Source organism: Calliphora vicina, chromosome 1 (assembly GCF_958450345.1).
Source record: "Calliphora vicina chromosome 1, idCalVici1.1, whole genome shotgun sequence".
Taxonomy (NCBI): domain Eukaryota; kingdom Metazoa; phylum Arthropoda; class Insecta; order Diptera; family Calliphoridae; genus Calliphora; species Calliphora vicina.
In genome coordinates this window covers 15,145,340-15,170,923 of record NC_088780.1, presented here as the reverse complement: position 1 = coordinate 15,170,923, position 25,584 = coordinate 15,145,340, and the positions used below count along the sequence as shown (strand labels likewise).

The 25,584-nt window shown below is 26.7% G+C and overlaps 1 protein-coding gene across 1 annotated transcript in view; it reads right to left on the bottom strand.

The window, feature by feature from the left end:
* Positions 1-25,584, bottom strand: part of LOC135964177 (hemicentin-2-like) — a 291,111-nt gene that overhangs the window by 93,881 nt on the left and 171,646 nt on the right. Inside the window, exon 2 of the mRNA XM_065516291.1 lies at positions 9,012-9,139. Coding sequence (XP_065372363.1) covers positions 9,012-9,139 — 128 coding nt within the window. The remainder of the gene's footprint in view (positions 1-9,011; positions 9,140-25,584) is intronic.

Here is a 25,584-nt window from a genome sequence, read left to right as displayed (position 1 = left end):
GTTGTAGTTTTGGAGTTATTGGCATTTATGTTAACAAACCCATAATTAATATTAATCATACGCTACATAGTAAAATTTAGATATTTTGTTATATTTAACGAAACGCACTGGCATAATAGCAAAACAATGTATACGAAAGATGTAGAAAAATATCGAGGCTTTCTGAAAATTATACTTTTAGTCACCAAGTTACAATACTGGGTGAGCTACAGGGTGTCAATAGTGTTAAAATCGAATGTGGAAAAACTTCCAGTACACATTAATTTAATAAATATTGGTATATTTCTCAGAATTTAAACTTTTTATATAGAATGTTTATATAAGAAACTTTAAATTACTCTAACAAACTAAAAATAATTTTCAAAAAATTATTTTTTTCGTATTTTTTATTTTTGCTTTTAAGTTTACATAAAGTTTTATTTACAGCAGATTGGCATACACAAATTATATAAACATTTTAATAGATTTTCAAGCTAAATATATGTATTTTCCCTGATGAAAACTTGTTTTTTGTTAAACTAAAGTTTTTGAAAAATTTTGTAATGAACTTGTATATGTTTTCTTAACTTTTGTAATCTTGATTTACTTAGCTTTCAATAGCAGTTAAAATTTTAAAAATATCTATTGTAGTTTTAAAGTTATTAGCATTTATGTTAAAATATCCATAATTAATATTAATCATACGCTATATAGTACAATTTAATAATTTTTTTGTATTTATCGAAATCCACTGGTGCAATGGAAAAACAATGCATATGAAAGATATAGAAAAAGATTTAGGCTTTCTGTAAATTAAACTTTGAATCACCCAGTATTGGTATATTTCTGACAATTTGAACTTTTTATATGGAATGTTTAAACTTAAAATAATTTTCAAGAATCTTCGCTGGAAATTTTTTTTCGATTTTTTTATTTTGGGTTTTATGTTTACAAATATTGTGTTCGTTTTAAGGAGTGAGATCGAAAAATTCTTAACATACATATATGTTTATAAAAAAGAAACCACTAAACTTACAGCTTTAATTTTTTTTTTATTTGATTGAAATTATTATTACAATTTACAAAAAAAATTATTTTTATAGTTTTAATCACTAGTGATGAAATTTTGAACCTTTTTCGGAAACCCTTCCATTAACGTTTTTATAGTGCTTTCTGTTACTTTGCTCGAACATGTAGTCCATCTCCGTTTAAAATCTACCACACTTTTGGACACCTTTTTTGTACTCTTCAATTCTCTTTTAACAAGAGCCCAATATCTCTCCACTGGCCTTAGCTCCGGGCAGTTTGGAGGATTTGCCTCTCTTGGTACAAATACCACATTATTGTTCTTGTACCACTCAAGGGCTTGTTTGCCATAGTGACAGGATGCCAAGTCAGGCCAAAAATAAGTGGACACATTATGAAGTCTTATGAATGGAAGCAGCCTTTTTTGTAAACATTCCTTGATGTAAATTTCGGTATTTATAGAGCCCGTTGTAACAAATGAGTGGCTTCTTTTGCCGCAACTGCATATTGCTTGCCATACCAAGAACTTTCTGGGAAATTTTGTCTGCTTTTGGGTCCTAAACTTTTCTTCAACATTCCCTCGAGCATCAGCAACATAAAATTTTTGACCTGGAAGTTGCGAAAAATCTGCCAGAACATACGTTTCGTCATCCATTATGCAGCAAGAATATTTTTTTATAAAACTTGACTTCAATTTCCGTGCTCTGTTTTTGGCCTCTAAATTTTTAGTAGCGTTCCTGTCAGGAACTTTTTGAGCCTTGTATGTTTTTAAACCTGCATTAGCTTTAACTTTTCGTACCAAATAGTCCGAGCACTGAGCTAACCGGGCTGCTTTCCTACCGGATGTGTTGGGAGCTCTTTTGAAAATGCGTTCTATTTTTTTGGCTTTAGAAACATCATGTGGACCATTCCTTCTACCTGAACCAGGTTTTCTATCAACTGACAAGTTCTCCCGGTACTGTTTAATAACATTGGAAACAGTTTGACGGCAGACCTTTGTATGCTTGGCCAACTTTTTGTAAGACCAAGTTGGGTTTTGTTGAAAATATTTAATAATTTCAGTACGCACTTTTTTCTGGTCACTCATTTTAATCAGATTAACAAAAAAATTAATATAATTGACATTACACATAATAACTGACATGTTTTTCAAAGGTAACTTGATCAAAAAAAAATTCAAATAATACTTGGGTTAAAAAATGTAATGAAAAACGTGTGTTAAGAATTTTTCGATCTCACTCCTTAGTTACATCAACACGTATTAATTAAAAGTGTAAAGTTATTAAGAAATTTTTAAAAATTAGAGATTTTCAAGCTAATATTGTGTTCCCAGATGAAAATTTAGATATTTATATAGCCCCTTAAAAAAAGTGACCAATACTGTATTCGAATTTAGATTAATTAATATTACAAAACATTTTATTTATAAATTTTTTATAAAAATTAAAACAGAAAAATTAATTTTTAGTTTAATTAAAATTTTTGATAAATTTTCAACTGAACTTGTATATGATTTCTTAAATTTTATAACCTTGATTTAGTTAGCTTTCAATAACAGTTAAAATTTTAAAAATATCTGTTGTAGTTTTATAGTTATTAGCATTTATGCTAAAAAAAAACTATAATTAATATTAATCATACGCTACATAGTACAATTTAAAAATTTTTTGGTATTTAACGAAATGCACTGGAATAATGGAAAAACTATGTATAAGAAAGATATAGCAAAAGATCTAGGCTTTTTGAAAATTAAACTTTGAATCACCCAGCTACAATACAGGGTGAGCTACAGGGTGTCAAATGTGTTTATATCGAATATGAACAAACTTTCAATAAATATTGGTATATTTCTCAAAATTTGAACTTCTTATATGGAATATTTATATAAGAAACATTAAATTCATGTAACAAACTTAAAATAACTTTCAAGAATTTTCGTTGAACAAAAAATATTTTTTACATTTTTTGGTTTTTGCTTTTAAGTTTACAAAATGTGTGTGCGTTTTATTTACATCAACACATATTAATAAACAGTGTATAGTTGTTAATAAATTCATGACTTTTAAGCTAAAATATATGTTCCCTGATAAAAACTAAGAAAAATTTGTTTTTTTGTTAAATTAAAATTTTTGACAAAATTTTTTACTGAACTTCTATAAAATCTCCTTAATTTTATAACCTTTTAGTAAGCTTTCAATAGCAGTTAAAATTTTAGAAATATCTATTGTAGTTTTAATGTTATTAGCATTTATGTAAAAAATACATAATTAATATTAATCATACGCTACATAGTACAATTTAAACATTATTTAGGTATTTAACGAAACCCATTTGTACAATGAAAAAACAATGTATACAAAAGATATAGTAAAATATCTAATCTTTCTGAAAATTTAACTTTGAATCACCCAGTTACAATACAGGGTGAGCAACAGGGTATCAAAAGTTTTTTGTTAAATTAAAATTTTTAAAAAAATTTTGTACTGAACTTTTGTAAAATCTCCTTAATTTTATAACCTCGATTTAGTAAGCTTTCAATAGCAGTTAAAATTTTAGAAATATCTGTTGTAGTTTTCATGTTATTAACATTTATGTAAAAAAGACATAATTAATATTAATCATACGCTATATAGTACAATTTATAAATTTTTTGGTATTTAACGAAATTCACTGGTGCTATGGAAAAACAATGTATACAAAAGATATAGACAAATATCTGGGCTTTCAGAAAATTTAACTTTGAATCACCCAGTTGCAATAAAGGGTGAGCTACAGGGTGTAAAAATAATGCAAAACACATTCTAGAGCTTATTACTTTAAAAAGAACTTTAAAAATTGGCAAACTTCTTCAATAAAATTGAAATCCCTTTTAAATTTTCTGCCAAACATTTAGTAAATTTTCTGATATGTACATTAAAATAGTCTGTGGTTAAACAACATATAAAATAGTTTCTTATTTCTGTTGAAAGTCTAACAAACTTTAAACACAACATTTGTCATACAATGTTGTCATGGCTGTAAATGAATTGACAAAATAAACTCACAAATTTTAAGTATAAAAGTCTGTCTAACTATATTCCCTCGCCTCTTACACTCTCTCTCCCCTAACCCAGCAAAATACAAATTCTTGTTAAACTTGTGGTAAACAATTTAAGTAAATAAGTTTTGTAAGTTAGCAAGAGAGTAACTAACATTGACTACTACAACACAGTAAAAGACACAAATGTTTAAGTAAATGGGAGAGCAGGAGATGGAGGTGTATAGTTACACAAAAAAGCAGAATTCATAGGAAACGGAAATATCTATTTATGTAATAAATGTTATTAAAACGGATTTAGTACTATAGCTAGTAAATGCTTTACATACTACTACAACTCTAAAGGTTCAAAGCAATTGTAAATGTAGTTAGCTACAAGTATGGGGGTGTATGCTTTAACAAAAATTTTACTCTTACCGGAAATTCTTGGAAGTATTTTAAATTAATATTTAATTAGAATTGTATGATGATTTTCAGCAAGGACTATAGGATTACTGTTAATACATACACTTACATACACATACATTTGTTATAGTTGTTGTATGCTCGATTATTAAGTTAAAAACTTAAAAACAGTTTAACAGCAACAGCAAAATTAACAACAACAGCACTAACAATTGTAATAAATTGGATAATTGTTTTTACTTTGTTGGCGTTTTTGCTCTATACAAATACATATTTTATCAACAATGTAACGTTAATCATCATTAAATACCCGGTATGTCTGTAAATGGAACTAGTAGTTGTTGAACAAAATATTTGGTTGTATTTAGTTATAAATATTTAATTTATTTAACTTTTAGTTTGCTAAATTTCCTGGGAAATTTAGTTATTTATATTTATTTATTTGTTGTATAGTATTGATAGCATGTTGTTTAAATTTTGTTGTACATAATAATTTGCATAAAATTGTAAATTTGTTGCGGCTAAAATATTTACGGTAACATGCTTGATGAACTAAGCTTTAATTAATAGTTTTTGAAAAATGTTTAATTAATTTAGATTATTTGGAAAATAAAATTTAAAATATTTTAATAATTAAACCTAAAATTATATTTCAAAAAAGAATTTTATTATGTTTCAATGAAAATTAAAAAAAAAAAAATTTGGTAAACTGAAATTTGCGGCAAATTTTGTATTGGTCTCAGGTATAATTTCCTATATTTTATGGAATATATTTAGTTGGCTTTTAAAATCACTAATATTTGTAAAAATATCTCTTGTTATTTTGAAGTTATTAACTTTTTTGTTAAAAAAAACCTAATTAATATTAATCATACGCCACTGATAACACTTTATACGTTTTTAGGGTAAAAACGGACACTTCTAGGTTCAATTGAAAAACAATGTGAACAAAAGTTATAGAAAAATACCTAGTCATTCTCAAAATTAAACTTTTAAGCAGTCAGCAAGAAAACAGTTGAGTTTGAAAAGTGAACACCACAGGGCAAAATTTCCAAAGCTTATAACTATAAGCAATACGAATATATTTAGCTGATTTTTTTTACTGAAAATGTTGAAGTAGCTTAGAAAATCTATTAATATTTTTATTTAAGAGTATTTTAATAATTAAACCATTAATTATATTTAAAAAATTAATTTTATTATGTTTCAAAGAAAATTAAAAAAAAAATTTTTGGTAAACTTAAATTTCCTACAAATTTTGTACTGGTTTCAGTTATGATTTCCTATATTTTATGAAACTTATTTAGTCAGCATTCGGAAGCACCAACATTTGTAAAAATATCTCTTGTAGTTTTGAAATTATTTAATTTTTTTTAAAAATACCTAATTAATATTAATCATACGCCACCAAGTACAACTTAAAAGTTTTTATGGTAAAAAACAGGCAATCAGTGGTCCAATTGAAAAACAATATGAACAAAAGTTATAGAAAATGACCTATGCATTCTCAAAATTTAAGTTTTAACCAGTTAGCTTGAATACAGTAATACAGCTATATAGTGTCAAAAGTGACCACCACAGGGTGAAATTTCCAAAGCTTATAACTATAAGCAATACGAATATATTTAGCTGAGTTTTCTACTGAAAATGTTCTTAGAAAATATATTAATATTTTTATTAAATAGTATTTTAATAACTAAACCTTTAACTATATTTAAAAAAAAATAAATTTATTATGTTTTAATGAAAATTAAAAAAAAAAATTTTTGATAAACTGAAATTTGCTACAAATTTTGTATTGGTCTCAGATCTAATTTCCTATATTTTATGGAATATATTTATTTGGCTTTTCAAATCATTAACATTTGTAAAAATATCTCTTGTAGTTTTGAAATTATTTACTTTTTTGTTAAAAAAGACCTAATTAATATTAATCATACGCTACTGAGAACAATTTATACGTTTTTAGGGTAAAAACTGGCACTTTTAGGTTCAATTGAAAAACAATGTGAACAGAAGTTATAGAAAAAGACCTAAGCATTCTCATTATTAAACTTTTAACTAGTCAGCTAGAAAACAGTTTGAGCTATAAGGTGTCAGAAGTGAACACCACAGGATACAAATTCCATAGCTTATAACTTTTAGCAATACGAATATATTTTTGTGATTTTTTACTGAAAATGCTAACGCAAAATATATTAAATGTTAACGTAACATTTATTAATATTTCTATTTAAGAGTAATTTTTGAACAAAAAGTTTTTACTGAAAATATTTGGTTTTCCTAACAAAATTTTTCGAAATCGTTGTACTGACCTTAGTTATGATTTTCTTGTCGTTACATTATAAATTTTGCTAGCTTTCAAAAACATTCTAAATTTTTAAAATAGCTCCTGCAGTTTTGCAGTTATTAGATGTTTTGTCATAAAAGACATAATTAATATTAATCATACGCTACTTAGTAGAATTTATACATTTTTAAAGTAATAAGCGGCATACAGTAGCTCAATTGAAAAACAATGTATAGAAGAGTTATAGAGAAAATGTTAAGCATTCATAAAACTTTTAAAAAGCCTCTTATATTACAGGGTGATCTAAATAGGTTCAAAAATGATTGCCTTAAATGTGGATTAGTTTCCAGAACTAAAAATTTTTTACAAAAATTAACATAGTTTGCTAAAAATATTTAAGTTTTTGCAATTTAAATAATGAGGTTTGTTAAAAAATTTTGTTTTGAAAATCATTATTTTTGCAAAATTTTTTTAATTTTTTTTTAGAAAAAAAAAATTTCGTTTTCTTACTATAATTCTCAAAATTTTTATACTGCTCACTGTTTGGATTTTTAACATATTATAAAATGCATTTAGTTGGCTTTAGTTAAAGTTTTAAAAGTGTCTTTAGTAGTTAAGCAGTTATTTGCTATTTTGTTAAAAAAACAAATAATTAATATTAATCATACGCTGCATAGTAAAATTTAAAAGTTTCTTTACAATTTTTAAGAAATTGACGTCCATTCTAGAACAGTGTACATGAAAACTATTGAAAAGGATATAGGAGTTTAGAAAATTAAATTTTAAACCACCCAGTTAGAATACAGGGTGAGCTACAGGGTGTCAAAATTAAGCAACTCAACAGTAAAAAACAACGAAATCTGTTAATTTTTGAAGATATTGAATAAATTTACTGAATTTTATAATTTTGTAAAGTAAGTAATGAAAATTATTAAAAAATCTTTTAAAGTTTTTAATTAAAATTTTTTTTTTCATAAAATTCAGGTTTTTTAATAACAAATTTAACAAAATTCTTGAACATTTCTGAAAATATAAATCATACGCTACTTTGAACAATTTTGAAGTTTTATAATAATTGACGGCTTATATGGCTCCAAATGAAAAATAATTCTTACGAAATTTTTAAGGCAGGACCAAGGAGTTCAGAAAATTGTACTTGGAATCTGTTTGTTGGAATACTGTTTGATCTGCAGAGTGTCAGAGATGATCACCTCGAATGTGAAAAGTTTACAGAGATCATAAACTTTACAAATATCGTTTGACATGTATGTGAGAAAGATGAGATTAGTTAGAAAATCTATTCAAATTTTTATTAAAAAAAAAAAATTAATTTTAAAATTTTTTTTTGCTAACTAAAATTTTTTCTAATTTTGTTCTGTACCCTATTATTATTTCTTACGTTTAATGATACATAATTTGTTGGCTATCAGAAATATTTTGAATTTCAAAAATATCTCTTGTTGTTTTAGGGTTATTTAAATTTTTGTAAGAGAAACGCCCAATTAATATTAATCATACGCTACATAGTACAATTTTAATATTTTTGGGGTATTAGCCCTTTACAGCTGATTAGTTAAAAAATAATGTATACCGAAGTTATAGAAGAGGACATAAGCTTTCAGAAATTTAAGTTTGCAAGTTTCCTTTTGAAATACAGGGTGTCAAAAATGAAGACCTAGAGTGTTAATTAGTTTCCGGAATTAAAAATTTCACTAAATATATACTGTTTTGAACATTTTTAACATTTGTTAAAGTAAAAATAAGCTCATAGTACAAAATTCACTCTTATTATAAAAATTGTTAAAAATTTCCTTTTTTTAAATTTGTATATAAAATTACTAATACAGAGAAATTTAAGTAAGATTTATTGTAATATTTACTTTACCTACTGCATGTCTTTATTTTATTCATTTTGAACAAAAAAACTTTCTTTCTAGTTTGTGAATCAAAATTCTAGGAAAACTATTAACCGCAAATAAAATAAAGTAGGAAAACCTCTTATAAAGCACTTTATAATGTCGTTAAGTTTAACCTACAATCACTGACCTGCATTTTCTGTAAATATTTCATTAAATTTCCATTGAAAAATCCCTAGTTTAAGCAACACAACTTTCTGTAGCATATGGTTATTGTGTTTATGAGCTATTGTTTAAATTTCATTGGAAATCGTTTAAATATGACAATATTTTCTTTTGTTTTTTTGTTTTACTTTTATTATTTATTATTATTTTTTTTGTTGCTACATGTAGAAAGCAACAACTTTATTGTACTTACCTTATTATCCTTTTGCCATGAACATGTGCCACGTTTATCGATTACCTTACACGTTAATAAAGCGTCCTGACCTGGATTCACTTCACTATACTTTGGCTGTTCGGCGAATCTTTGAAAACAATTGATTTCTGAAATTGAAAGAGAAATAACGAAAATAAGTTTTTTGTGTTAAAAATTTAATTAAAGTGCAGAGTAACGAGAAGTACTTAGTAGTAAGACATGGCAAGAATTTTTGGAGAATATAAAACTGAAAATTAATTAATTATATAAAATGTATCTCTTGTGTATTTTCAAATAACAGAGAATAGATTTTTATCAATGCAAGTTTGTGATTTTGTTAAAAAATCATAATAAATTATGTTTAGGAAATCAGAGATTATTTTTTAAGTTTCTCAAATCGTTCTGTTTTTAAATTATTTTTAAGAAAATTTTCCAAAAAAAAAAATTTCACAAAAATTTTTTGTTGGTTTCATATTTATTATTTTCAGAAATATTAATAAAGCACCTCGTAGTTAGCTTTAATAGTACATTTTGTTAGCTTTTAAATACATTTTAAACAGTGAAGATAGCTTTAATAGTTCAGCAGTTTTTCAGTGTTTTGTATAATAAGTAGTAATTAATATTAATCATACGCACCATAGTCAAAAATATTATATTTTACAAAAACTATGATTATTGAGAGTTAATGATAAAAATAAATTTCTCGTTTATCTTATAAAGATCGTATAATTATTTTAGTCTTATTTTTAATAAGAATAAGAAACAATATTATTATGTATGGATGGACTTTTGAATTCTTCAAATTAAAAATTTTGAAAAACATCAGTTTTAACCCCTATTTTTGAGGTTCTAGTGTTAAAAGTATTTAAAAAGAATACTATGAAACTTTTAACATACCCTTTTTATATTTTAATCCTCTAAGTTTATGTCAAATGCCTTTAATTATAACGCCTCATGTGTGTGTCTGTCTGTCCGCCTTTCAAAGCGTTCCATCAAACTTTAGCCACCAACATTTAAATTAAAATTCTCCATAATTACGTTAGTGTGATTAAAACTTTATAGCAAAAATGGCATTAAATTTATTAACATAATTATACAATTTCTGTTCTGCTGGTTTTGTTAAAAACACAAACATATAAATTTTATTCATTAACCACATGCCTGGGCATAAGAGTATTTATGTTCAAGTATTTGTTTTCATACATAAATATATGTATGTATAAGTGAGTAAAGTCATTAAAAAAAATAACTTAAATTACAAACAAAATAACAACTTGACAAAAAAAATAAATAAAATAGACATGGTTGTAAAACAGAAAAAAAACATAAAAAAATTATTGTTTACACAAAAAAATAATATAATAAAAACCACACGTAACAGATGAGAACAACAGCAACAAAAAGTATATTATTAAAAAAATAATTTAACTGAAAAAAAAGTTATTATATAAACAACAACAAATTAACTGCAAAAGCGTCAACATGCGGCATAAATTGTTGTTAGTTAGTGGCACGAGGTCTAGTGGAAAAATTTGTTTAAAATACTTAAAAATTTCAATAAAAAAGGTTTGGTAATTTTGAGCTCATTTCAGAAGTAATTTTGGATAGGAAACTATAGATGTTTTTATATAAGAAGAAAGTAAGTTTTGTTAGCTTTCATTAGGATTTTGAATTTAAGCTGTGGTTTTAGTAGTTATGAGGTTATTTAAATTTCCTGTAAGAAAGTCATAATCAATATTAATCATACGCTGCGTAGTACTGTTAAGGAGTTTTTCCGATAATTGACGGGACATAATGATGCGAAGGAAAAACAATGTATGTGACTATCACAGAGGGTGAGCCCAGCTTTCAGAAAATATAACTCGTATGTACCCTGTGGGAATACAAGGTGTGCAACATTGTGTCAAAGTTGACCACATTTAGTTTTATATTGTTATAAAAGCTTATAACAACTATTTTAGTACTTAGAACTATTTTAGTACTTAGTACTACTTTAGTACTTAGTACTATTTTAGTACTTAGTACTATTTTAGTACTTAGTACTATTTTAGTACTTAGTACTATTTTAGTACTTAGTACTATTTTAGTACTTAGTACTATTTTAGTACTTAGTACTATTTTAGTACTTAGTACTATTTTAGTACTTAGTACTATTTTAGTACTTAGTACTATTTTAGTACTTAGTACTATTTTAGTACTTAGTACTATTTTAGTACTTAGTACTATTTTAGTACTTAGTAATATTTTAGTACTTAGTACTATTTTAGTACTTAGTACTATTTTAGTACTTAGTACTATTTTAGTACTTAGTACTATTTTAGTACTTAGTACTATTTTAGTACTTAGTACTATTTTAGTACTTAGTACTATTTTAGTACTTAGTACTATTTTAGTACTTAGTACTATTTTAGTACTTAGTACTATTTTAGTACTTAGTACTATTTTAGTACTTAGTACTATTTTAGTACTTAGTACTATTTTAGTACTTAGTACTATTTTAGTACTTAGTACTATTTTAGTACTTAGTACTATTTTAGTACTTAGTACTATTTTAGTACTTAGTACTATTTTAGTACTTAGTACTATTTTAGTACTTAGTACTATTTTAGTACTTAGTACTATTTTAGTACTTAGTACTATTTTAGTACTTAGTACTATTTTAGTACTTAGTACTATTTTAGTACTTAGTACTATTTTAGTACTTAGTACTATTTTAGTACTTAGTACTATTTTAGTACTTAGTACTATTTTAGTACTTAGTACTATTTTAGTACTTAGTACTATTTTAGTACTTAGTACTATTTTAGTACTTAGTACTATTTTAGTACTTAGTGCTATTTTAGTACTTAGTACTATTTTAGTACTGAGAACTATTTTAGTACTGGATTAATTCAAATGCTTTTTTAGCTTGGCCGCCTATTTGTGTTGCAGCTTTTTTTTCTACTTTTTTTAACGGAAATATATTGCATGCCTTTGTGTTGTTGTACTAGTGCATACAAATCTATTTGTGAGTGCGTGTATTTGGAAGAATAAAGTTACTGAAAAATTTATAACTGTTTTCAGTAACACGTTAAAGAGCTGCTGCCAATGCTATTCCAGCAGTTGTTGTTAATTTTCTCAATACTGAGGCAATAAACAAAAAAAAAGCGAGAGAGAAAGACACAAAAAACTACAAACAGCAGGAAAAAATTTAATACCAAAACATCATTGTGTGAAGGAATGTTGTTTGGTGATTGCCAGCAATAGTTTGTTTATAACTGCAAGGTCTTCTGTCCTCTCTCTCTCTCTTCTTTTCTCTTTTTTCCGGTATACATGTTAGCAAGTGTGTGTGTGTAGTTCTGTGTAGAGACGTAAACAAAGTTAAATTTATGCTTACATTACATTACAACACGTTTATACATTTTGTTTTGCTGCTGAATTTTTAGCCTTTTTTTTGCTCTGTTCTTACTTGGGGAATTAATAGCTGTTGGTAGCATTTTTGTTGTTTTTTATTTTTTGGTTTTATTTGTTGCTTTTTGTGAGTATTATTTCTGCCGCTGCAGCCTTTAACACTTTATATGTGTCGCAGTAGTCGTGCAATGGTTAGTCATTACTTTAACTAGTGCCTTACTTTTTTATATATTTATTTTTGTTGTTGTTTTCTTAATTACACTCATATATTTACATACAATAGTATTGCTTCAGGTTTAAATACATTTGCAAGGGATAGCGAAGAAGGTGTGCTAAATGTTGTAATGGAAAATTGGACAAATGTTGCAAGTAAAGTTTAAAAACCAGTTATTTAATAATCTTTCATCCTGCAGATTATCCTGTGTAGCTACAGGGTACTTCTTATTTATATTTTCTGAAAGCTTAGGTCCTCCTTTACATTGAACATGTTAATAGTTTTAAGATCGGTTTAGTAGTTCAGAAGTTACATACATAGTTACATAGTTCAGAAGTTACCATTTCTAGAGCTACGGAGCGTATGATTAATATTAATTATTTGAAATTATAACAAAACTACGTATATATCTTACACTATTGAAGTTTTTTGTGACATTTAAATTGTTTGTGATGGAAAACAGTAATATATATCCCAAATACAAAAAAGTGTTGTAAGAACTATAACAGAAGTTACGAAAAATTCAGTTTAAACAAAAAAATAAAAAAAATTCAAAAATATTTTACCAATTTTAAAATTTTTTAGCAATATTTCAAAACAAATTTTTAGTTATTTCCTAGCAAAATGTTAACCTTAGCTGCAAGTGCTATCTTTGTAGTAAATTGACAATATTTTTAAAATATATTTTACAACTTTATATTTGGTTTACCTTCCCTTTTAAATTATCTTGATGTATGTGTTGTTTGTGACAATATGCGTGCTTGTTGTCTTAAATACATTAACTGTTTATTTTTTTCAGTTGCGCTTTTTTTTGCTTGTTATTGTTACTGTTATAAAACCCTATTGAGCATGTTAATTGTTGCATATTTCCTTTATACCATTGCCCTGTCATTTTCTCCTCCTACTATTTTCATTACTTTGTTATAGTGTTGTTGTTTGTTCATGTGTCTTTTATATATGTTGAAAGTAACAGCAAGAACAGAAAGCTGTTTCACTTTAGTTACATTTCATTTCCTGTTTTGCCATATTCATCTCAACTTTAATTAAGCTTAAGCAAAAGTGTAAAATAAAAAACGAAACTCAGGGTAATAAAGGCAAAAAAAATATAAAATATACTTTGTTAGTGATTTATTTATGGAAATAAATAAAATCAGAAAATTTTTAAAGTTTTTTACTTTTAAGGTGCTTTATTTAAAGGGTTTTTAGTTTTATTTTATAAAAGCTAAAGTCTTTCTCTACAATTTATGTCCACACATATTTTCTGTTGTGTTTATAGTTTGGAAGATATTTATTAATTATTCATTATGTGTTATAATTAATAACAATCATACGCCACCCTTTCTGTTTTGAGTTGGGAGAGTGTTATTGATATATATACCAGATCAATTGGAGGAACCTCTACAAAACCGAAGATATTCTTTAAAGATATATATTATTTAGCTTAATAAAGAATTTACAAGTGAAAAAGTAAAATCTTTCTTTAATACAGTGTTTCCATAAAATCATGTTCTAGAAATTTCAGTAAATTTTAAATCATTTCAACTAATTTGAAGCCAATTATTGTTATGTTTTTAAACTTTTACTTAACAAACAACTTTGTCTAACAAATCCACTTCCTGTTTCACTCACACTCTCGTAAACATACATTTATATTTAAGTCTATATTTCAACTAATAAAATCTTCACAATGATTATTGGCTTTTATTATTTATGTATGTATTTGCAACACACACTTATATACTAACAATTCACTTCCTGACAACAAATACAATTTTTTTTTTAGATTGAGAGATACATGAGAGTGTATCAAATAAATTACCTTCACATACATCATTCAACTTAATAAATACATACATATGGGCAATTCCATGTCATAGTACGTGACATTTTTACGCCTATAAAGTGGAATAGATTTTGCAAGTATCTGAAATATAATTTGGTCTCACATTTAAAAAAAAACAAACAAGTTCTTTCGAAACATTGTTGTTCAAAATATCCAGCGAAATATGGGAATATCGTGGCATAAAATGGAAGTAATTTTGAGGTACATGTTTTGTTTTCTTTTCATTTCTTACTTTCATATTGAAAAAAAGTTTCAAGGGTTTTTGTTTTTTAAGTCGAGGTTATCATTCTCATGGAATTGCCCATATATACTTTACATCTAAGTAAATATATATGTCTCGTACATACATATATTTAAATCTGTTTGTATGTGAGTTTGTGTATTTTTTTATTTAAATTGTAATATGAATGACAAGTTATGAGTTTTGTATTTATTTATTATTTATATATTCTTTTTATAACATGGCAAGTATATCTCTGTTTTGACTTCCGATTGTTTGTCATTATGCCATGAGTATTACAGTCTGCTTACAAAAAAAACAAGAAGAAAATGTTATAAATCCAATACTTCATTTTATATTTGTGATTTTTTCCCTACTTTATATACACATAAATGTATACATATTTATTTTATGTAGTTATTTATTTGTAATAAAAGGAATAATAAAATACAAATATGAATACAATGACAAGACAACCAGGGTTATAGTAAGGGGCAAAACAATACATACATTGGATGGGAAAATGGAGAAAGATTTGTGCATGAAGTTAGTGGAGATGTAAGCCAATGATTTAGAGAATAGAGTAAGTTATAGGTTGATAAAGTTTACCTACTTATTAGTTGCGAAAAAAATCTAGCAGTTTGTAGTTTTTATATTGTTGTTATCTTTTGTGTAGCATACCACAATTTATTCTATTTATTGTAAGCTTTTGATATTTTGATGTTTATTTAGTCCAGAAATTATAAGCAAAATAACGAAATTAGTAAAAGTTTGAACTGTTTATTTAATATGAGGTTTGAACTTTGACCAGCTGTAATTCACCCAGTATTCACACATGTTGGCCAGTAGTTTAATTTTATGAAAGCTTAGATCGTGCTCTATTATTTGTTTATACATTGTTGTAACATTCGATTAGTAGTTTAGAAAATATGAATTTTTTAAAAAAAAATTATAATAATTAATAACACTCATACGCCACCTAAATATAATTAATAATTCATATACTGCTGCCACACCATTAAGATTATAGGAGTAATTTGTTGCCAAATCGTTACATATTTGAATGAAATTCAGCCCAAACGTTACACATTTGTTTAATTTGGAAATTAGTGGAACTTTATCGTACTCGAGGTGGACAATTTTGACAGCCTGTATTCAAACTCTCTCTCTCTCTTTCAATTTCATCTATTGGGTGTATAACTAAAAATGCGGGAAATAGATGGAGTATCTTTTGAACGCGGACTATGTTTTTAATAACTTATACGTCATTTTGAAGGGTACATATCTGTCATTTATTCTCACTTATTGAAGATTATAGTGTACACAGTTTTTATTTGATTCGAAAATGTCGAATTTTGTACGAAACGAAACGTCATATGCGGGATGTTTTGCTTTAGTTATTTAATTTAAATTTTTAATTTGAATGTGTTCCATCGGTTTCAAGGTGCGAGAGATGGTTTGTGCGGTTCTGAAGTGGTGATTTTGACACGGAAGGCAAAGATTGCACAGGCCAGCCAGAAAAGTTTGAAGAACAAAAATTGGAGGCATTACTCCATGCAGATTGTTGTCAAACTCAACAAGAGCTTGCAAAAGCAGGAAAATTAAGTATCATATCATTGAAGTCTGAAATTCTAATTGAACGCTATAAAAGAAAATAATTTTTGCACCGAATTATTACTTGCAATGAAAAATGGTTTCATTACGATAACCCGAAGCGCAAGAGATTGTATATGAAGCCCGACCAACTAGCCGAATCGACACCAAAGGCAAATATCTATTTCGCTAAGGTAAGGCTCTGTATTTGGTGGGTCCGAAAGGGGCAATTAATGAGACAAGCGGAAGAGAAAAGATATACAATTTATATATCAACGTGTAGGAAATTATGTGCTCTTTTCAAAAAAGACTTTTTTCAAAAATGTGAGAGGGATTAAAAAATAGTAGCTGTTTTTTTTGGAAAATTTTAATTTTTAAAATGCAAGGAAATTTTTGATCGAAATGCAAAAGAGAAAAAGACGTTTGTAAATAGTTATTAACAATCCCAAAATTCCCAAAAAACTTTTCAAAAATCCCAAAATTGGGATTTTTTACATTTTTAGATCTATTGAAGGCACCAATCTCGGAGCTATGAAATCCCTTTGCATAATATAGAAGAACATATTGGGACATACAAAACAGTTCTTAATTTTTTCCAAGCAGCTATTCGATTAGAGAAAATGTTGTCTAAATTTGAAATTTACATAAAAAATAGGTCTGCTTTGGAAGGCTCTGGACCGCGTAGTAATACGAATTTTGATATTATTTTGCTTTTATAATATTTACCGAAACGTTATCTTTCAGAAAAATGTAAACACATTATATATCTTTTAAAATAAATGGAATTTTTTCAAAAAAAAAAAATTTCGAAAAAACTACTTTTGTATTTCTTTTTTAAATTTGAATGCAAATAATTTTTGACTAAGTAGAGGTTTTTAAACAGTTCTTTCTTAGAATTATTAACAAATTTGTTAATTCAAAAAAAATATATTTTAAGAAAATCGGAAAACATTTGGATCCGTAATTAGCAAAAATTAGCAGTCCAAGGTACATAGGTAAAAAATCTAGATTTTGAAATGCGAATAACTCGTAAACTATAAAAAATTTTTGTAGATCTCGTCTAGTAGATTCCATATATATAAAAATCTTTCAAATCAAATAGCGAACAAAAATTTGGCATCATTTTTAATTCTTTATATACCCGAGGTGCCCCACTTTGGGACATTGTGGCTCAGCGCCCCCTTGGTGTTTTAAGTCCAACTTAAACTTATAAGCACCTCCTCTATAGCAATGAAATTTTATTAAAATGGAGCTATTCGTTTAGAAACTACAGATATATTACCACATATTTTCCATCGACCCCACTATGTGGCGTATGAGTGTTATTAATTATTGCTAAAAAGTTTAAACATATCGAGCCCTTAGCGCCAAATTATCGTAAGCGACATTTTCTAAATTTTTTTTTTATTGCAAAAATTAAAATTTTATAGAGAATATCAAAATTGTTACTAACTTCAAATTTATAGGGGGTAAGATTTTATCGTAAGTCAATGTTTACATTTTACAGTAAACGAATTTTATCGTAAGAGACACATAGTGGTATAAAAAAAAAAGAGGGAAATAAATCTTTAACTTCTAAATGGTTAGATTGGTTTAAATGAAATTTCACATACGTAAAGAAGAAGTGTTGTCGAGTTTAATTTCTGAACGTGGACCTCATGGGCCCTACAGGGGCCAAGGGTCCTCTAAGTAGGACACCTCGGGTTTGTTACATATTTAAAACGATCCTATTTCTTCGTTTGTGTTTCGATTTCAAAAAAATTACACATATAAAATCTTTATATCGAGCGCTACAAAAGCTAGCTATCAATTATCTCTTATATCTTAGGAGATATTCACATTTGAAAATTAAATTTTCAACAGTTTTACCCAACCTACTCCAGTTTTTTGATAACAGCGTATCCAAATATTTTCCAATTTTCTCCAGTTTTCCTTCATTAGACTAACAACATATGTATGTGTCAAATAGAAAAAGAACTGTTTAAAAATAATGACCAAGTCCAAAGTTATATGCATTTTAATTTTAAAAGATTTTAAAAAGCCGATTTTTCGTTAATTTTTTGGGAAAAAATAACGTTTTTTCTTTTTAAGTTATCGCAAAAAATTTCTAAGAGGAAATTATTCTTTCTGAAAGCTAAATTTGCATAAAATATTTCAAATGAAAAAAAAATTAAAAATTTTTGTGTAAAAATTAAACTCTAAGGCAAAAATTCTCAAATCGCATATTCGATATCAAAAAATAGTAACCGATTTTAGATGGCCCAATATACGTTTAATTATTTTGTAAAGGATTCCGATAACACCGACCCTGGTATGGATATTATAGCCAAAAAACTAAAATATTTCCATTTTTGGGATTTTTCAACACTTTTTTGGGAATTGCCATTTTAAGTAGAACATTTTACATAACAGTGAAATTTCATTAAAAACTATTCATAAATAAAAATTTTATTTCAATTCGAAAAATTCAATAAAAACATTTTTTGTCATATTTTTCAATAAAGTATTCCATGAATTTTTAATTGTCAAAAGTTATAAATATTTTTGAAAAATAGACAAATAGCTTGACGAAATTATATTATATCGCATCATAACATTTTTAATTCTATGTATAAATTTCAAAATAATCGAAAAAAACCTTCTCCTGTAAAATTTTTATTTTGTCGCTTACGATAATTTGGCACTAAGGGCTCGATATGGTTAAAAGCTAAACCACTAAACCGATTGCTAAACAATATATGACAAAATCATAGAGAAGAAAATAAACTTTTAAAAAATGGAGCAAGTCACCCGATATATTGCAAGCACGCCTATATACAGGTCACCAAAGTTCAACATTTTTTACTTAAATTTTTTTCAAAAATTCAAAACTTAAACCATATTAAAATGGGGCTATTTATCTAGAAGTTTTCAGTTCCCTCTCAATGTTCATATGCTAACCTTTCAACTATAAGTATAAGGAGTCCGAGTATAAGTTTATTTTTAACAAAATTTTTGTGGTTTATTTTGCCCTTTACTGTGCCATAAAATACACACGTTCATCCTTATTTTCACACACACTCTCACTCTCTGTTAAATTTACGCACTTGTGTTGTAAAAACTTATCATTATTTATAATAAATAAAATCTATATATGTTTAAGCATAAAAGAAAATACAACAAGAGATGGATGATATTATCTACAAAACGATTTTCTATTGGCATTATTTCTTATGCTCTTGCCTCCCACTTTACTCTTCCCTTTGTATCCACGACTAACTGTTAAAACGAGTGTGTGTGTGAGTGAGTGTGTATCAGCCAGGGTTTTGTTATTGTAAAATATTAAAATGATATGCATGATGAAACATTGTTATGAATATGGGTGGTGTTGGCCCATGTGTGTGTGTGTGGGAGAGTGTGGATGGCTGGCTGCATGTGTTTTGTTTAAAAAAAATCTCTTTTTCATGTATGATGTGTAGCATACATACAGGCGTTTGTAAATACTTAGTTCACTTGCGTTAGTTTGTATACAAATTTACAGCTTATTGTAGCATTTGTAGGAGGTATTAGATACTTAACAAGAACAAAAATAACATTAAGCAGCAAGAACAAAAAAACATACGAGTGGCATAATAAATGCTTGTAAATTTATCAATTTAGAAAATCTGTTGAATATCGACGATTTGTATTTATAGCAGTAGATTTTTTAATATATTTTTTTTGGGTTGTTTTTTTGTTGTTCGTTCTTGTTTTTCCCATTTACATTTTATAACACCCAAATGTAGTCATTATTAATGTTTATTGAAAAAAGACTGAAACGAAAACAATTTATATTTAATGTGGGGTGTGTCCGTCTGCAGATGTTTGTTTAAGGAAAATGTAGTTAAAAACAAATTTAATGATTTTCGAAAATTTAACAGAATTTTTTTTTTAAATTTTAGTAGATTTCAATAAGTAATAAATAAATTTGAGAAATAAATAGGATATTATTTATTTATGCTATTTTCTTTATAACAAAATTAAAAATTTATTGAAATCTATTTATATTAGCACAGTTACGAGCTGTAGAAAGTTATGCAAATCAGAGGTGGTCGACTTTGACACTCAGTATCTTCCTGTTTTCTAACAGGGTGACCACAAGTTTAATTTTCTGAAAGCCTTTGTCCTCCTGTACTATTTGATTGTACATCATTTTGTAATCGCACCAGTAGTTTAAAAGCTACAGTTTAATTACCACTTATTTTTCATTGACCGCACTATGTGGCGTATGAGTGTTATTAATTATTGGCAAAAATAATAAACATATAGCTATATGCTAAACCCTTAAACCGATTGCTAAACAATATATAAGAAAATCATAGATATGAAAATAAGCTTTAAGAAAATCAAGCAAGTAATCCGATATATTGCAAACATGCTTATCAACAGGCTACCAAAACTCAAAATTATTTGCTTCATTTTTTTTTTTTTTAAATTAAAAAAATAAATTCCTGTTTTTACAATAAATATTATTTAGTTAAACCTTTCATCTTTATCCTCCTTTTTCCCAACATCTTGTTGTCAACGACAACAAAACAAAAGTGTCATTCACACGCTTAGGGGGTTGTACCTTTAAAATTTCTGCTATTAATTCTTTTGCTGCAACTACTCATCGCAGTGTTTATAACTGCAATACTAACGCTGTAAGTTTTTTAGCCCTCCAGTTTTTTTTTCGATGATTCATTGTGGCACTGGTCATAATTCTCTCGTTAAATGTCCACAACAGCAGTGTCATATAAAATGGTCCAGTGTTTTTTTTTGCAGCCCAAGAACGTAGGCAACAGCTTTATTTATGTTTGAGTGTTGCTCTAAAGAGAAATAGAGTGTGTATGTTTGATAATGCAAGAGACCGAATGAGTTATTTGACCACTACATGTAATAAAATCCACACATGCTTGTAGTTTATGGATGTTACTGCATGCTGCATTTAAAAACTGCAGTAATTAAATATTATTACACGTATTATAATAATAATTATAAATATTTATTAGAAAACGACTTTAAGTAAGATACAGGAAAATTAAAAAAAATAATTATAAATAAAAGCAGATAAATGTTAAAAGCAAAATATTTGGAACTTAAATTTTAATATTTATATAAGAACGATTTTTCAATTACTCTCATAAATAAATAGTATTAACCTCATAAATAAATAGTATTAACCTCCGGTTTTAAAAGAGACCATAATTTTACAAAACCTTCGATTAAACACTTAAACAGCCAGATGTACATAAATAATTTAATTTAATAAAACAACATTTATTTTCACACTTGAATGGTTGTTATTGTTTATATGAAAGAGGGCTGGTCAAGTTAAATTGGGAAAATATGTTATTTTATTCTACACTAAGTGAGGGCAATAGGAAACAAAAAAAATTAAAATAGTACTTTTTTGGTACTTTTTAGAAATGGTACCTTTTTAGAATGTGTAAATTTTGGGAAATAAAAATATAATTAGTAGCAGAAAATAAGAAAATTTAAAATAGTATCTTTTTATACAAAGTAAACCAAAACTTAAAAAAAATTTAAATTTAAATGTTAATTTTTTGGTACTATTTTAAAATAGTAGTATTTTTTACAAATTATAAAATACTGATATACATTTATGTTACTTCTTTTTAAATATTACTTTTTTGGAATGTTATTTTGCCTTCATTTTATAAAAAAAATTAAATACGTATTAACTTTTTAGTACTTTTTTAAAATAGTACTATTTATACCCTACACCACCGTAGTGGGGAGGGTATAATGCGTTTGTGCAGATGTTTGTAACGCCCAAAAATATTAGTCTAACACCCACCTTAAAGTATAACGATCGACATAGAATCACTTTCTGAGTCGATTAAACGATGTATGTCCGTCCGTCTGGTTGGCTGGCTGTCCATGTAAACCTTGTGTGCAGAGTATAGGTCGCAATTTTGAAGATATTTCGATCAAGTTTGGTACATATTACTTTTTCGGTCCAAGGACCAAGCCTATTGAAAATGGCTGAAATCGGTCCATTATTTCACCTAGCCCCCATACAAATGTCCTCTCGAAATTGGACTTTATTGGTCATAAATGTTTAATTTATCTATGTATCTTCACAAATTTCGCTCCAAATAAGTTTTATATATATATATATATAACAAAATTTGGTTACGATCAGTCCATAATTAGTCATAGCTCCCATATAGACCCGCTTCCGCAAATCATTTTAACGTGCATAAATCGCTTAAAAATGTTGGTATATACACAAAATTCAACATAAATAACTTTCATATAGACATAAATCACACGACCTAATTTGATGGTGATCGGTCCATAATTGGTCATAGCTCCCATATAAACTTCCGAAAATCACTCACGAATATAAATTATTGATATTTAAAAAAAAAATATTTTTACTCATTTACTTGGTGTAGGGTATTATATGGTCGGGCTTGACCGACCATACTTTCTTACTTGTTTTTTTTGGTAATATTTATGAAAATCCTTCCAAATTACTATTTTATCCTTTATATTAGACACTGTTTTATGAAACCAATTTTGGTATATTTCCAAAAAAGTACCAATTTAAAGAAAAAAAAATTACATTGTTGCAAAATATTATTATAATCGCACAATTTGCCAATTTTGTTTAAAAAAAATTCAATAGTACTATTAATTACACACTGCTACAAAAAAATACTTTTTGTCAGAATTTTAAAAGCGACCTAGTGGGGGTTCAAAGATTTTAAACACCCTCGAAATGTTAAGTTATTTTGAAAAAAAACTGTTTTAGGGTAGGTCGTAGTACTTTAGTACCTTTAATTCACACATTTTTAAACTGACTTTAAAATGTTAAACAGTTTTGGAAAGGCAAAGAATTGGGATTTTATAAAATGTATATTCCAAGAAATTAGGTAAGTTTTTCTTTTGTACAATAAGAAAAAACATGTCAAATTTACACTCAAAGTACACGCTTGTAAGCACATACAATTTTCTGATAATGAGCAAATTCACTTAATTGTGAATAAATTCGAAAATAATCCATCGATTTTTACGATCGATATCTCGTGTTGTTGCTATTATATGTGGCTTTGCAATAAATCTGAACAAATTCTGCCGTTTTCGATTTTTCATGATTTTTTTTAAAAAAAAAAAATTATATTTTCACATAAAAAAATTATTTTTGTTATTATAACTCCGAAACTGCTGGGGAAAATGTTTTTGTAATTAAATCATTCAAAATAAGAACATTATCTACTTAATTTTATGTATATCAAACAAAAAACTAAAATTTTGTGAAAATGAGTGAATTTACTTAATTGTAAATAAATTCGTAAAGAATCAATCGATTTTTATGATCGATATCTCATTTGGTTCCTATTACATGTGGCTTTGCGATAAAGCAATAAATCTGATCAAATTCTGCCGTTTTCGATTTTTCATGATTTTTTTAAAACAAAAAAATATTTGATATTTTCACATTAAAAATATATTTTTTGTTTCAATTTGTTATTATAACTCCGAAACTACTGAGCCGATTGAAATGCAACATATGTGTGAAAATTTGTACATAGCATGTGGAAAATCTTTTTGAAATTAAATCATTCAAAAGAAGAACATTAACTACTCAATTTTATGTATATCACACAAAAAAACAAAAATTTTGTGAAAATGAGCGATTTCACTTAATTGCGAAAAAATTCAAAAAGAATCAATCGATTTTTATGATGGATATTTATTTTTTTTGATACTATATATGGCTTTGCGGTAAAGTAATAAAGGTGGACAATTTCCGCAGTTTTCGATTTTTCATGATTTTTTTAAAACAAAAAAAATTATATTTTCACTTAAAAAATATATTTTTTTGATTCAATTTGTTATTATAACACCGAAACTACTGAGCCGTTTAACTCTTTCACGCACAAAACTTGTACGCAAAATTTTTGGGAATGTGAGTGCTTTTTGTGAAGTATTAAAAGCTATTTTAAACATATATATAAATAAAAAATAAAAAAATTAAAGTAGATTACTGAAAATCTCTTGGGAGAAATGTGTTCCAATATGCATTAAGGGCCTTAAGGGCCGACTATCTCTGAACTGAGAAATTAGTATTGGGAGTAACAAATACATTTTCAAATGTATGAAACATTGATTTTAATTAGACAAACAAATTTTTATTGCTTATTTTAAGGATTAAAAAGCTACAAAACAATTTCAGTTTGCACATTGCATTTTGCACTCTTAGCACATTGCAAACATCGTTTACGTTTGGTTTTATTTCCATTGCCCTTTATTTGTTATGGATGTTGATGGTAAGGCTTACTAAAGCTTGTCTAAAATCAAGAGAACTTAATAATTGCGAATATTGTTACAGAAATGTAAATTTTTTCTTAGTTCCTCAAACCGTGAAAGAGGCATAGCAGAAGCTATACATGGCACCCCCATATCTGGTTCAGAGGACCAGTAGCTTCGGAATATTCTAGTAGTTTTATAGGCCTAAATATATAAAAATTGTATATAAACATCATAAAACATTGAAGAAAAAATTTCCACACTCTCGAACTTTTATGCATATTGGGACACCGGTTTCCCTTACAAGAAATCTCGTATTGCTGATACTTCAAAATCTTCTATTTAGCAAAAATCAATTTAATCACAATCTTTACCTACCATTCTAAGAAAATCAATCGAAAAACTATTTTGAAACTGCACTAATGTATTACAAATCACTTTTTAATATTATAAAAAAGAACTTCGAAATTACCAAAAATAAAGTTGAATTATTTGTTTTACTTTTCGTAATCAGTAATACCAAACTTCAAAGAAAATAAAGATTTGTTTACAAATAGTCGGTTTGTATTGCAATTGATTACAAAAAGAAGTTTAATTTGAAAATATCTAATGTTAAACATTTGGGACACCGGTGTCCCATATGCGTCAAAGGGTTAAAACAAAATATATAAACGGATTAAAGGATATGTAACCGTTTTTGAGTTATTATTAAATATGTGGAGAAATGCCTAACAAAATTTATAATTTTTGCTGAAAAATTTTTTTTAAAAAAAATGTATCCCTAGAATTGAAAAATTTTACCATTTTTGTACTTAGGTAGCCATGATGCATCAAATCTATATAGTGGTTAGTCAAGCCTTTTTTTCTGTTGACCTGTATTATTATTTTATCCTTCCTTTTGGACTTTTTTATCAACCAAATATAAATAGTAAATTTTTTAGTATTTCTTTGAAATACTATTATTTTCTAGTAATGTATATATTTGAATACTATAGTTCAAATTTTTATAATTCATTATCCTAAAAAAATACTT